Below are 16,255 nucleotides of genomic sequence, written 5' to 3'. Positions count from 1 at the left end.
TCAACTTGCCCTTCTTTGATACTCCTGCTCAGAAAGGCTGTAACATAGAAACAAAAAACCTACAGCACATTACAGGCCCTTTGGCCCACAATGCTGTGCCAAACATGTACCTACTTTAGAAATTATCCATAGCCCTCTATTTTTCTAAGCTCCATGTACTTATACAGGAGTCTCTTAAAAGACCCTATCATATCCGCCTCCACCACCATTGCTGGCAGCCTATTCCACGCACTCACCACTCTCTGCGTAAAGAACTTACCCCTGACATCTCCTCTGTACCTACTTCTAAGCACCTTAAAACTGTGCCCTCTTGTGTTAGCCATTCCAGCCCTGGGAAAAAGCCTCTGACTATCCACACGATCAATGCCTCTCATCATCTTATACACCTCTATCAAGTCATCTCTCATCCTCCGCCACTCTAAGGAGAAAAGGCCAAGTTCACGCAACCTATTCTCTAAGGCATACTCCCCAATCCAGGCAACACCCTTGTAAATCTCCTCTGCACCCTTTCTATGGCTTCCATATCCTTCCTGTAGTGAGGTACTTACACAGGTCTCTTTATTTGAGGAGGGATATGCTTGGTATTGGAGGCAGTTCAACCTGTAGAATTGCCTTTTGTTGATCCCGGGAACATCTTGCAATGAAGAACTGAATTGGGCTTTAAGTTTAGAAGCTTAGGAGGTAACCCCAAACACAAAAGCTTTTGAGGGAGATTGATAGAATGTTTCTCTTAGTGGGATTGTTTAGACCAAGGAAAAATGGCTTCAGAGTAGGAGGACTTACTCCCAAAATCATAAATCATTCTCATTCTCTAGAGTGCTGCAGAGGCAACATCATTGAATGTATTCATAGTTCAGCTTTATTTTGCCCTAGAGGGAAACCAATGATCAACTTAACACACAAAATTCTGGATGAAACCAACAAATCAGTCAGCATCTATGGAGAAGAAGAAACTATTGACATCTTGGGCCAAGACCCTTTATCAGGAAAAGAATGGGGAAGAAACTAGAATAAGAAGGTGGGGTGGGGGGGGGGGGGGAGTGGAAGGAGTACAAGTTGACAGGTGATAGGTGAGCCCAGGTGGGTGGGAACAGGGGAATGAAGCGAGAAGCTGGAGATGATAGGTGGAAAATTTGAAGGACTGAAGACAAAGGAATCTGATAGGAGAAGAGAGTGGATCATGGAAGAAAGGGAAAGAGGAGGGGGCACCAGAGCAAGATGATGGGCAAGTGAGAAGAAGAGAACAGGTTAGGCAAAGAAGTGGAATTGGACCAGAATCAGACAGCCAATGATCTTATGGAACATCTTTTCCTATTTTCACTATTCTAAGAAAAATTGCTAAGGGAATCCAATTGAGAATTCCCTTCCAAAATTGAAAACTGAGATGCAAAGAATGCAGCGACAACCCTTCACTGGATTCTTATTGTGAAGAGTAAAGACTGCATTAAATACATCAATCTTGGAACAGCAGCATCACAAGGTCTACAATATCCAACTTAATTTGCCCAAAATAGCTCCCTAGTTCTCCACTCAGATCCTGAATCTAGAGGGGAAAAATATAAGGTGAATGGGAGAAATTCAGAGGACATCTGATGGATAAGTTGAATGTGGTGTGTATCTGGAAAGAGCTGTCAGAGGCAGTGGTGGAGGATACTATTATAATGTTTGAAAGGCATTTGGACAGTTAATTGGATTAGAAAGGAGTTAGGGGAAAATGGGTGTAATGCAGGCAAATAGGATTAGCATAGACAGGTAGCAAGGGCAATGTGGACAAGGTGGGCCATAAGGGCTTTTCTTCATCCTTTAGTCAGTAAGTCCAGAGGTCAAAGCCTAAGGATCAATGCCCCATATCAGCTTATCTGCAGGTTAGGAGCCCAATGTTTTTGAGTCTGTGATTCTGAGCCAGGGACTAGAGGTTTGTGGTCCAGTTCAATGTTTATGAGTCAGGAGTCCATGGCCAAAGACTGTTGGCCCAGAGGCTGCCTATCCTGGGGTTGTAGGCCTATCTGTGGATGGGAGGGTGGAAAAAGGGCTTGTTTTGCTTCTGTTGTTTTATTTTATTGCTGTTGCAGCTTGCATTGTTCTGCTGAATGTTGTGGCATGCTATTTTGGTGCTGGAATGTGTGGTGACATGGGAGTACAACCTTAGGTTGCGCTGGTTGTTAATGCAAACTGCCTTTTACTGTTTGTTTCGATGCACGTGTGATAAATAAATCTGAATTTGTACAGTTCTGTAATTCTATCTTATGCCATATGGCTTAAAAGGAACATCAGGCAATTAACAAAAACAGATAGAAGCCTTGGAAAATTATGCCATTCAGAGATGTAGCATGTGGTTTAATCAGGGTCAACCATAAATAAACATGGATAAAGTGATCAGAACAGGGTACAACCATTCCCATTCTCTTCCATGCTCACAAGGCATGGCCTTTTTACTGGGTTTTGCCAAGGATCTGGCCTATATTTGGTACAGTAAGTGGACCAGCCACAATTAAATTTAGCTAAGGAGGTAATATATCCAGGGCCTGAAACTCTGACCTTCTGCTATCTACCCTTCCTCGCACTGCACCAATCCTCTCCCCTCAATTAAACTCTGAGTTGAAACTGAATCCAAGGGTCCTGACACCAAGCAAAGTTAATTTACACTTCATGAAGAAATCTGCAGATGCTGGAAATTCAAGCAACACACACAAAATGCTGGTGGAACGCAGCAGGCCAGGCAGCATCTATAGGGCGAAGCGCTGTCGACGTTTCGAGCCGCGACCCTTTGCAAGACCCTTGTGTTCCACCAGCATTTGTGTGCGTTGCTTAATTTACATTTTTGTTACCCAACCTGTTATCCCCAATGTATACCCAGAGCCAAAATGTCCAACATTTTAGTAAACCAAAAAAAAAAGTTCTGAAAATATCAACAATGATGACAAAGTGTTGGTTGCCATGAAGAGGTGGGGCAATTTTGGGCCGTTTCCTCTGTGCGTAGAGAATGGACAAACTGTAGGTGACCTTAGGGGTTGCTCTGGTGTTTTAAAATGCATGGTGTCTTGGCAAAGAGCAGACTGGATAACATGGTGAAAACTGCTGTCTGACTGCCTCTTCAGCAGAGTTCAATTCAGTATTCAGCTCTCATTCTACGAGTTTCAATGTGCACTGATAGCTGCATGTCATGGGTCGAGGAGAAGGATTGCCAGTTGTGTTATTGTGGACCAACCAATCTCCAGCTGACTGATGCAGTGTGGTGGCAAAGAGAGACAGACACAATAGAGTGAGCTAAATGTTAGGTACATAATCTGCTGCATATATTCCGTTTGGAGGCGGTCATGGTCGTGCTTAATTTGGAGGGTAAGAAAAGGTCAAATTTCATTCAGTATGTCTGCTGGCACGATTCCCCTTTTCTTGCCACTGCACACCTTGATAAACCCATTTGTTTCTTCTGCTCGACCGACACAAATCTGAAAAAGAAAACTGGATTTATTCAGCATTTTTGCTGTGGAGGAGCTTCAAGGACACATTACTGACTTAAGCTCAAGATCTACCCCTTTCACATATCAAACAATACCCTGCCTCAATCAACCAATTAGGATCCCAGCAGCTCATCACAAACCCTCCCTCAGATACCCTGAGCAAATCCTCAGGGATTCAATCATTCACCCCATTCCAGTGTTTGACCCACTTTCCTGTGTGCAGAACAGGCATGTTCCATGGTTGCAGGAAGACTAGTGGAGGAGAGAGCAGATGCCCGCTTTTATGTACAAAATGTCTTCTGGGTCCCTCTGTTCCACAATATTCGTCCAGGGTGCAACCATTCACTGCATAAGTCTTACCCTGATTTGATTTCCCAAAATGATAGCTATTTGCCAATCTTCAGCCCAAACTGAACTGATCAAGATTCCCCTGTATTTTTGATAACTTTTCTTCACTGAGTGACTTTGTTTTTTATTTCCTTAAAATTTTATTTCCAAATATCTCCTTGTGCTGTCCAAGATCTTCTCACTGTTCACACAGTGAGCATGGAACTAGGGTTGTTAGAAGACATGTAAACACAAAAGCTCACTGGGGCATATAAACAGCTCAGCAACATATTAAAGGATTATACAGATTCTGCAGATGCTGGAAAACTTGAACAACACAGACAAAATGCTGGAGGAATTCAGCAGGTAAAGCAGCATCTATAGAGAGGAATAAACTGTCAAAGCTTTGGGCTGAGACCCTTCATCAGGACTTGGCCTGAAACATTGACTATTTATTACCCTCTATAGATGTGGCCTGAAAATGCTGAGCTCCTTGAGCATTTTGTGTGTGTAAATGAGATTAGATCAAGTAAAAGCAGATGGAGAAGTTACTTAAAGATCACCAGCTAAAGGAGCGTGCAAGAACATGGGAGAAGAAATAAAGAGGGAAAAATTTGTAGTTATCCACTTGCATGTACAAAACCGAAAACTTTTTTTAAAATAGTGACAGATTGGGAAAAATCCTTGTACACCATTGACTGAAAGCTAATACACAGGTAGCAAGTAATTGTAAGTGAAATTGTTTCTTTGGTCTTTATTGAAAAAGGATTTGAATACAGGAGTTAAGGACACCTTTCCAGAGTTATACAGGGCCTTGGTGAGACCACAATTGGAGTGCTGTTTACAGTTTTGGTCTTCTTAACTACAAAGGATACTACTTGCCACAGAGGGAAGGCAGCAAAGATAAACCCATCCAATGTTTTTGCCATAAAAGGAGAGACTGAGTTGATGAGGCCTGTATTCTTAAAGTTCAGAAGAATGAGAGATAACCTCATTGAATTACGCACAGGCCTCAACACACCTGTCTCTGATAGAATATTTCCCTTGACTGAGGGATCTAAAACCAGACACCTCAGTCTTGAAATAAGGGGCAAGCCACTTAGAACTGAGCAGAGACTGCTTCACTCAGAGGATGAATCTTCTCTATGGTGGAGGGTAGCAGAGGCAAAGTCACTGAGCTGGTAGAATGCATGGCCTAATGCAGTGGACAGATGTCAGGTGTTCCTGTTTCTACAGTAGAGTGGGTTCAATTCCTACCTCTGCCTGAATGGGTAATTTTGCGATTTTGTTTCTTTGGTGCCAGAATGTTTTTTTTTAATTTTAATTAGAGATACAGCATGGTAACAGGCCCTTCTAGCCAAGGAGCCTGTGCTGCCCAATTACACACATGACCAATTACCTACTAATCTGTGCATCTTCGGAATGTGGGATGAAACTGGAGCACCTGGAGGAAGTACATGTGGTCACAGAGGGAACGTCTATGCTCCTTACAGATGCTATCGGGAATTGTATCCAGGTTGCTGGTGCTGTAGTAGTCTGACACTAACTGCTACACTCTTAAAAAGTTTGACGACACTTGTGGACGGCCTCCAGCATATCCTTGGTTGTTAATGCAAACAATGCATTTCACTGTGTGTTTCAATATACATGTGATAAATAAATCTGAATCTCATTTGAAACAGGGATCAATAAATTCCTGGATATTAATAGAATTAAGGGCTATGGGGAAAGAGGATGAAATGGTGGTGAGGTAGAAGATTTGCCACAATCAATGTGTCCAGCTTGAGAGGCCTGGTGTCTTATTTTGGCTCCAAATGCAATGCCCTTATGATGAAGTAGAGAGTGTGAGATGGGAAAGATTTAAAAAGGGACATAGGGGTAATTTCTTCTCATAGAGTTCAAAGTTCAAAATAAATTTATTATCAAAGTCACCATATACCACCTTGAGATTCTTTATGTTGTGAGCATTCACAGTAGAACAGTGAAATACAATAAAATCATTGAAAAACTACACACAAAGATTGACAAACAACTAATGTACAAAATACAAACTGTGCAAATATAACAAATAAGTACATAAACACATAACATTGAGAAAATGAGTTGTAGAGTCCTTGAAATTTAGTTCATAGGATGGTGCATATATAGTATGAGCTGCTAGAGGAACTGGTAGAGGTGGTTACAAGAAAAACATTTAAAAAGCAGTTGGATATGGATAAAAAAATGCTTAAATGGATATGGGCTATACGCGGGTAAATGGGACTAATCTGGATGAGCATCTTGGTTGACATTAATGAGCAGAGCCTGTTTCTAGGCTTCAGAGGTCTATGATGAAGGTGCGGCTGTCTTTCTTACAGCAGAGGATGATCAGAACTGTTGAAAAAGGTGACAGTATGAGTTTTAACAGAATGAATGATAAGAAACAGTTTAAGCAGCAGAGGAAGAGTGAGAAGGCACAGATACTAAAATAGACCCAGCAAGTTGCAGTTGTCTGGAACACTCTCCCTAAATAGACAGCAAGAAGTGGCTTCAATAAGAACGTTTAAACAGAGTATGCTGGGGCAATTAATTACCAGGTGACAACCAAAGACTTAGCACTGTTTATAGCAAAGAAGGCCATTCAACTCACTCAAACCATGTCAGCTCTGCAGATAAAAATATAACAGATGAGCTTTATTTGTTACACACACATCGAAACATAAAGTGAAATGTATTGTTTGCATCAAATTAAATCAACGAGCATTGAGCTGAGCAGCCTACAAGTGTCACCATGTTTCCAGTGGCAACATAGCTTGTTCTACAACTTACTAACCCTAACCTGTACATCCTTGGAATGTGGAAAGAAATTGGAGCACCCAATGGAAATCCATGTGGTCACAGGGAGAACATACAAGCATGCCTTTGGGATGCTGCTGAAAACCAGAGTACCCAAGTGCTCATCCAGTTCCCTTCAGAAGGCCTGATTAACTCTGCTTCACTACCTTTACAGGACTGGAAACCAAGAGCAGGAAGGATAATGTCCTATGGCTCTGCACAGACCCTGCCATGTTCACAGAAGGACGGTTTCAGCTGAAACTGGCCCAGAAACAGAGCCATGTACATAATAACTGCAATGAGCCATCTGTTTGATGTGAATTCTTGCCCAGGAAGGTCAATTAAATATCTAAATTACTTCAGTTGTGTGATACAGCAAAGACCTAACAATATGGATCAATTCCCCACTAGGCTCCACACCATTGAGGATATCCTCAAAAAGGTTCTAAGTGCCAACAGCTGTCCATAAAGGGAGTGGGGTCATGACAGCTGTGACCTTTCCTGTGGTCACATGATATCCACAGAAGCAGAGTTAGCAGAGACCATCATAGGAATGCAGGATGGAATTTTCTGCTTATTACCCTTTTCTAATTTATTGACGGCAGCTAGGGCCCTCACCATCTCTCCTGAGACATCCGCTACTCCAGAGGAGGCCAGGGATTAAGGGAAGACGCTTCTGTTCAGGATGACTCATCTCCTCTGCCACCTTTAGATGTTAACTGACCTGCAGTTCCTTCAGGGGCAACTGCCCCTGCTCTTTGCTGCCTTGAAATGTTTTATTGCACTGCCAGACTTTCTCTCCAGGTCGGATGCGCTGAACAAAGTTGGCCGGAAAAAATCCCACTCGGTCCCCGATTTTACCCTGAAACAAAGCAAAAAGAGCTGCATGAGGGAGTCCTTGTGAATAGCACATAAAGCATTAAACAGCAAGCAACATGTTGTAGGGAGAGTTAGGGCTGACCCAGTTATACATTTATACAGTTATACAGTTACCCAGTTATAGTGAATGATGCCATTCACTATATGAACTAACCAACCAAATATCATCATGAAAACTGAATCACTATAATAACCAGAAGAGATTCTGCATGTGCTGGAAATCCAGAATAACACACACAAAATGTGAAACTCAGAAGGTCCTTTCCATAGATGCTGCCAGACCTACAGAGTTCCTCCAGCATGTTGTGTGTCTTACTTTGCTACTGGGTGACGTACCAATTATCACTGCAGCCTCACAGCTTGACCTTGAGGTTTAATCACAGTTTGGGGTTAATCTTGACCTCGGCTGCTGTCCGAGTTAAGTTTGTGTTTTCTCACCACCATGGGTTTCCTTTGGGTGGTCCTCTTCCTCTTCTGGGGTGGCATGGGAGTGTAGCAGTTAGCGTAACGTAACTACAGCACCAGCAACCTTGGTTCAACTCCTGCCACTGTTTGTAAGGAGTTTGTACATTTTCCCCATGATCGCATGGGTTTCCTCCCACAGTCCAAAAACGTGTGAGTCAGTAGGTTAATTGGTTACATGGGTGTAGCTCTCTCAAAATGAATGCTAACATTGCATTCCATTTACTCTGTCTGCAAGAGACAGAGAACAAATATCTGCAGGACACTTTGAAGAATCAGACAATTACTTCTGGTATTCCAGTTAACATTTAATCCTCAACCAAACATCACTGACATAGACAAGACACTCAAGAATCTGCAAACATTGAAATTCAAAACAAAAGCACAAACTGACTTCAGGACTGATGCAAAGTCTTGACCCACAATGTTGATCATCTGTTTGCTGCCACAGAAGCTGCTTGGCCAGACAAATTCCTCCAGCAGTTTGTATGTTTCTCACTGATAAACACTATCTGGAGATTATCAAATACAGTACTTTGCTCTTTGAACTTACAATGTGCAAATTGGCCCTGAATTACAATAGTGACTGTATATCAGAGATAAATGCTGGAAATACTCAGCAGATCATTGCACCAGTAGAATAAGAAATATTTCATGTCAATGATCAACCTGAATTTTTAAACTTACTTTTACTTTAATGTAGAGATACCCAAAGGGCCCGTGCTATCCAATTATGCCATGTGACCAAATGTATTCTTTGGACTGTGGGAGGAAACCCAAGCACCCAGAGGAAACCCACACAGTAACGGAGGGGAAGGTACAAACGCTTCACAGTCAGCAACAGAAATTGAACCCAGGTCACTGGCTCTGTAATAGTATTATACTAATTGCTACAGAATCAGAATCAGGTTTATCATCACTGGCATGTGTCATGAAATTTGTTAACATAGCAGCAGCAGGTCAATGCAATACATATACAATATAGAAAAAATAAAATATCAATTACAATATGTGTATATTGAATAGATTAAAAATAGTGCAAAACAGAAATAATATACAATATAAAACTGAGGTAATGTTCACAGGTTCAATGTCCATTTAGGAATCAGATGGCAGAAGGGCTGTTCCTGAATCGCTGAGTGTGAGCCTTCATTGTTACCTCCTACCTGATGGTAACAATGAGAAAAGGGCATGCCCTGGGTGCTTGGGGGTCCCTAATAATGGATGCTGCCTTTCTGAGACATCGCTTCTTGAAGATGTCTTGGGTACCTTGTAGGCTATTCTTCTTGAATACTCCTGCACAACTTTTGTTGTGGCACAAAAGTTGTTGGCACAACTTTTCAGAGCCTTACCAGGTCTTCCATCGGGACTTTCCGCCTTGCAAGGGTTCACCCTCCTCAAAGACAGCCCAACATCGGCTCCAAGACAGAGATCACAGGGTCACTGGATGCAGCAGGTACCTTCACAACTGTAGTTATATTCTCCTTTTCAAAGCCGGCATAGAAGGCATTGAGTTCATCTGGTAGTGAAGCATCACTGCCATTCATGCTATTGGGTTTTGCTTTGTAGGAAGTAATGTCTTGCAGACCCTGCCAGAGTTGTACATCCGATATTGCCTCCAACCTCATTTAAAATTGTCTCCTCACCCTTGAAATAGCCTTCCGCAAGTTATACCTGGTTTTCTGGTATAGACTTGGGTTGCCAGACTTGAATGCCAGAGATCTAGCCTTCAGCAGACAAGCTGTTCATCCACAGCTTTTGGTTTGGGAATGTACAGCAAGTCTTTGTAGACACACATTCATCCACACAAATTTTAATGAAGGCAGTAACAACTGCAGCATACTCATCCAGATTCAAAGATGAATCCCTGAATACAGTCCAGACCACCAACTCAAAGCAGTCCTGTAGGCACTCCTGGGCTTCCCTTGTCCAAACCTTCTTGGTTCTCACTGCTGGTGCTGCAGTCTCTGACTATACTCAGGGAGTAGAAGTACAGCTAGGTAGGTGATCAGACTTCCCGAAATGAGGGTGTAGAATAGCACAGTAGGCATTCTTAATGGTGGTGCAGCAATGGTCCAGTGTGTTGCTTCCTCTGATATTGCAAGTGATCTGTATATGGCAATTGCTTAGTGATTTTTCAGACTGGCCTGGTTAAAATCTCCCAAAACCACGGTGAAGGTGTTAGGGTGCACTGTTTTGTGCATGTTGATCCCATTGCTCAGATTATCTAAAGCCTGATTGACATTGGCCTGAGATGAAATGTATACTGCTACCAAAATGATCATGGAAATATCCTGTGGTAGATAAAATGGACAGCACTTAACTGCAAGATATTCCAGGTCTGGTGCCCTGCTGCCCTATTCCTCTTGCCTAGATGCTGCCTGACTTATTGAATATTTCTGTTTTATTCCAGATTTCTAGCATCTTCAGGCCCTTTAAATGTCTAAAAATCAATTACTTCTTGCCAGTTGTTGGACAGAACAAAACACTTTTAGTGCAACAGTTTATTGATGCCATGATCTCAGAATGGCGGTGCAGACTCGAGGGGCCGAATGGTCTACTTCTGCACCTATTGTCTATTGTCTATTGATGCAGCATTAACATTAGCCAGTAACTGATTAGGCATGGTCTTGGGCAGTGAGATGGTCCGGTCAGAAGTGGTTATGTAATTAGGCAATGAGCATGTTGTGCACAAAGTTGTTTTAAGATTAGCTTTTTTTTGTTACATGTACATTGAAACATACGATGAAATGTGCAGTTTTGTGTTAATGACCAACGTAATGGGAGGATGTACTGGGTGCAGCATATAAGTGTCACCATGCTTCAAGCAGCAACATAGCATGCCTACAATTTACTAACCATAACTTATATATCTTTGGAAACTGGAGCACCTGAGGAGCACCATGCTGTCATTGAGAGAACGTACAAACTCCTTACAGGCAGTAGTGTGAATTGAAACCCACTCGTTGGTGTTGTAAAGTATTACAATAACTGCAACACTACTGTGTAGCCTTCAAAATGCTGTGGAACTCAGTGATTCAGAATTGTTGGAAATCTTTCAAGTAACAAAACTGTAAAAGCAAAACACAAAAAGGAAAAAAGTAATCCCATCTGTTTCTTCTATCACTTGAATTAGCTATGTAAATCAGCCATTTTTATTGGATGAATGCCTTGATCTGTCTGTACATCTCCCTCTGAGAATAAATTAAAATAAATGCCAGGCCATCATCACATATCGTCACTGCTCCTGGAGGAGCAATTAGACTCAAAATAAACTGTTTGATTTCAAGTAATAACTCCCTAGAATTTTAATAAGGAACAAGGTAGGGTCCTGATCTCTAAGGTGGGGAAGGGATATGAAAGGGTCTATGGTTGTGTTGGATTCTGATGTTTTAGTCCAAGGTTCTTTTAGAAGTCAGGAAAGAGGCACAAACTTGATGCTTCATGATCATTTTACTAAGCATTAATAAAACAAAGAGAAATTGAAACAGATAATGATAGAGATCTACTAAGTAAAGGGAAAGAGAAAAAGTAAGAAAAGAAAATGGCACTACCTTATGGCCAGCTATTTCTAAGGAAAATTCTGTTCACATTTATGTATAAGAATTAACTAAGTAGAAAATCATTATTCAAATAATGCAGAACAAAGAAGCTTCCACGACTTTCAGAATTATACTTTGGATAGCCACTACAGGAGCACAATGAACTTGCATGCATACAAGAACTATTACGTGTATATAAGAACAACTTAAAATACAAGCAATACAATCGCAAAGAACATATCAATTAAACAGTCTAATCTAAGAATTAAGTAGTCAGATCTAACAGTTGACAACTCTGGATATATTCCTACATGTGTCCTCATATCTTTAATCTTCTGCTCTCTTCTGCAATTATTCTTCTAAAATTTCCAACCTTGGGTTTACTGAGCACATTACCCAAATGGGAAAGCCAACAGAGCCTTTAATGACTGGCTGAATCTTTACTGTAGGTAGGAGTTATCAGCAGAAATTCTGTAACATCCGCATGGAACCGTTGGGATGATTTGTGTGGAAGCTTTGCACTTCATTATGAATGCAAATGTCACAAATCCTTACACAACGGATCACTGGTGATTTGCAGTTCAAGGGCAGGATATAAACTGGACAGAATGGAAAGGCAGCAGAAACAAAGTACCAGGTATCAGGCCTCATTTCATTTTCAGAATCAAGTTTATTAACACAGACATATAGTCAGTGTCATTGGAGTAATGGACTTTGGAAAGGGACGTGAGGAAGAGATAAGATATGACAGTAGGTGGGCAGGGATGCTGCCAGGAAAGTACTTGGATTCTACAACAGGATATATTAGAGTGAGTGGGTGAATAAGGAGTTCGATGTGCAGAAAGCAGATTCATAAATTTTGGAAGGTAAAATAAAAGCTAAAAGACAAACAATTATTTAACTGCAATAAGTAATCTGCTGGAGGAATTCAGCAGGTTGAGCAGCATTTGTGGAGGGGAAGGAATTTTTGACATTTCAAGTCAAAATCCTGCTTCGCAATGCAATTTACTGAGTTCCTTCAGCAGGTTATTTGTTGCTCCAGCATCTATAATCTCTTGCATCTCTGTAAGTAATAGTGAACAAATTGCAAGTGGGTTCAGTACTGGAAATAGACCTGAGAGTTCTTGTGTGTGAAACAAAGAGTTACCCAGCAAGCAATTAAGGCAGCAAACAGCTACTTGATGTTCCTTGCCAGGTTCTGGAGTTCAGAAGTAGGGAAATTTGATTGCAATGATCAAGGTGAGGCTGTACCCAAGTTATATGCACAGCTTTGGCCCCTTATTTACAGATGCATTATCTTTGGAGGCAATCTAAAAGAGGTTTACTGGGTTAATACCTGATATGAGAGAGTAGTCCCCTCTTGAACAATTAAAATAAGTTAGATCTGGATTCTTCGGTGCTCAAGAATGAGGGGTGATCATATTGAAATGCAAGATACTAAGTGTGCATGACAGGGTAGATGCTGGCCTTGACAGAGCAGAGAGTGAATGAGTCAAGGGGAAACAAGGGGAGATAATTGCAAGGGTGGGGTAATTTAAAACTCAGATGCTTCAGAATTTCTTCTCATGGAAGGTGGTAAATCCTTGGCGTTCTCATGGTCAACAACAAATTTAACAACATTTGTCAGTCTTAATAAACGTGATTCTGATTCTGGCCAGAGGATTGTGGAAACATGATACACACACACACACACACCCCTTTTTATTCAGTACACCTGCTCATTAATGCAAAAAATTAATCAACCAATCATCTGGCAGCAACTCAATATATAAACACATGCAGATACAGTTAAGGGATTCAGTAGTTTTTTTAAAACCAAACATCACAATGGGGAAGAAATGTGATCAAAGTGATCTTGACTGTGGAATGATTATTGGTGCCAAACGGGGTGGTTTGATTATCTCAGAAATTGCTGATCTCCTCGGGTTTTCATAAACAACAGTCTCTGGAGTTGACAGAGATTAGTGCAAAGAACGTATCAGTGAGTGGCAGTTCTGTTGGTGAAAGCACTTGTTAATGAGAGAGGTCAGAGGAGAATGGCCACACTAGTTCAAGCTGACAGGAAGGTGACAGTAACTACACTGCAGTCATTGAGTCTGTCCTGTGCACCTCCATCACTGTGTGGTTTGGAGCCGCCACCAAGCAGGATAGAACCAGACTACAGTGCACAGTGAGGACTGCCGAGCACATCATTGGAGCCTCCCTGCCCTCTATTGTGGACCTGTACTATTTCAGGTTGAAGAAGAGGGCGGGGAACATCATAAAGGACTCCTTCCATCCTGCGCACGGACTGTTTGAACTGCTTCCGTCTGGTAGGCGCTTCAGATCCCTCCAGACTAAGACTAATAGGCACTGGAGAAGTTTTTTCCCTACTGCGGTCACTTTGCTGAACAGTTAACTGCCGGTTAACTGTCGGCTAACTATTACTTGGATTGCACTACCTGTAAGTATAATCTATATTTTCATTTATATTTATCATTATTATTGTTATGAGCAGAGAGACAACATCTGCCGGAAGTAAATTCCTTGTATGTGCACAGGTACTTGGCGATTGAAGTCTGATTCTGATTCTGATAACACAGAGGTACTTAATAAAGTGGCCACTGAGTGGGTGTAAAAGGATAGACCAATTTCATAAAGATTGGGAAATTGAAGGCTCTGGAGAAATGGAACAGAGAAAGGAGCTGGACCAGCCTAATTGATCAGCCTAATTGAAATATGAGTGTATCAAGAATAGTGTGAAGGCTTTGGAAAGGGTACAAAATAGTTTTATCAGGATCCTGCCAGGATTAGACAGTATGAACTACAAAGGGAGACTGGTCAAATCTGGCCTGGTTTCACTGGAATATCAGAGGCTGAGTGGAGATCTGATCGAAGTTTATAAAATTATTAAAAAAGGGCCTGCCGAGGGGAGCAATATGTAAGATGCATGAACATGCAGGAAATGGAGTACCTAGCAACAGAAGAGAATTAGTTTTATTCACCATGGTGTACCATTTGACATTTTATGGTCACAGAGCAGTTCACAGATATCATCTCAGGGTGATTAGGAGTGTGGAACAAACATTGGTTTTATCACTGACAAGCTCTGCTAGCACAGGGCTCAACTTTACTGCTGAAATTTCATTTTTATTATTTTATTTGCATTATTAAATAAGAATATTAAATTAATACTAATTAATATCAAATAATTATTGTTCCGATTATTTAATAATATATTATGTTATTATTTAATTTTATTATTTTTGACAGATAATAAAAAAAAAGATTCTTGCTTTAAACACCATAACTGAAAGATTATATTAAAGCAGTAAGCTGGTAATAAGATGGCTCAGTTTTAATCCACAGGGTTAACAGCATTCTCCTATTCATCTATTGGCTCCATTTCTTGGTTTGTTTCTGTATAGGCTCCTGAATATTTACTGATATGACTGACAGCTTGATTCTGATTAAGCCATCTGATATTTACCTTCCACCAGTCTTCATTGGAGTCATCCGTGACCACAATCCTGTCTCCTTGCCTAATAAAATAATAACAAGATTATTAAAAGATGCCTCAAGCTGTGCAGCTTCATGTTCTCTACATCTCCTAAGAAATGATTTACACTGCCAGGCTATTAAAATAATTGGGCAGGGCACCCAACTCTTAATGCAAGCTTTCAGTGTTAATGGGTTGGTGCTTTGGAAAGCAGACATCGTCATGAGCCACCAGGAGAAATTAAAGATAGACAGAATCTCTGCCGACAGCTAGCTGGACAATCCCATCAATTCCAATCTCCTGCTCCCTTCTTGTTCTAAAAACTATCCTATTCCCACTTGAAGTCATGGATTGACTGCTTCCATCACCAGCTGTATTGGCAGTGGGTTCCAGATCATGATTACTCTCCATATCTTTACTAATCACCCACCCATCTGGCTTCACCTATCACCTTCGAGCTTGTCCTCCTCTCTTTCCTCCCACCTTATTCTTCTGGCTTATTCCTCCTGCCTTTGTAGTCCCAAGGAACGGCCCCAGCAAAAATGTTGACTATTCATTTATTTCCATGGATGCCACATGGTGTGCTGAGATCCGCCAGCATTTTGTGTGTGCTGCTCTGGATTTCTAGCATCTGTACTATCTCTTATCTCTACATTCAAGGTATTTCCCCCCTTGTATGTCTGAAAAAATTTTAAACATGTTCCACAAACCTTGGGGAGAAGTCATGTCTAAAAATGTATTATACTTATTTTCTAGTATCTGGGCATCAGTGGAAATGCTTCCACTTGCAGCTCATCCCAAATTGTTCTTGAAGTGTGGCATGTTTGACTAAACCAATGTCCACCACATTGGAATCACTGGCTAAAGATATTAGTAAATCAGAGGTTTTAGATTTAATTCATTTGTTCATTACTATTCATTTCAAGAGGACTAGAATATAAAAACAAGGATTTAACTCCAAGGATTTATAAAGCATTGTTCAGACTGAACTTGGAGTATAGTGAGCATGTAAGGATCGGGGACAGGATTGGACCCAAATGCAGGACGCAGACACTGAAGTACTAGGGGTAGGACAGGATGGGGATGCCAGGGCATGTAAAAGGTAAGGCAGGTGGGGCTGGATTCCAGAGTTCAGATGAGGCAGGCAGGAGGATTCCTCATGGCGGGCTGCATGGATCCCGGGCGGGGCTGCCTCCCAGGTGGAAACACAGAGGCCTGGGCCAGTCGTGGACACCTGGGCAGGTGCAGGGCACAACCCTTAGGGAGCAATAGGTGGAAAGGGCAGAAACCCC

At 41.5% G+C, this 16,255-nt stretch overlaps 1 protein-coding gene across 1 annotated transcript in view; it reads right to left on the bottom strand.

Moving 5' to 3' along the window:
• Positions 1-1,012: 1,012 nt before the first annotated feature.
• LOC132384961 (SH3 and cysteine-rich domain-containing protein 2-like) overlaps positions 1,013-16,255 on the bottom strand; it is a 227,264-nt gene continuing 212,021 nt past the window's right edge. Inside the window, exons 9-11 of the mRNA XM_059956653.1 lie at positions 14,955-15,006; positions 7,327-7,464; positions 1,013-3,449 (exon numbers count right to left, since the gene is read on the bottom strand). Of these exons, the coding sequence (XP_059812636.1) occupies positions 3,351-3,449; positions 7,327-7,464; positions 14,955-15,006 (289 nt within the window). The 3' untranslated portion in view covers positions 1,013-3,350. The remainder of the gene's footprint in view (positions 3,450-7,326; positions 7,465-14,954; positions 15,007-16,255) is intronic.

This window comes from Hypanus sabinus, chromosome X1 (genome assembly GCF_030144855.1).
Source record: "Hypanus sabinus isolate sHypSab1 chromosome X1, sHypSab1.hap1, whole genome shotgun sequence".
NCBI classification, from domain to species: Eukaryota; Metazoa; Chordata; class Chondrichthyes; order Myliobatiformes; family Dasyatidae; genus Hypanus; species Hypanus sabinus.
This window is presented reverse-complemented; position numbering and strand designations above follow the sequence as displayed.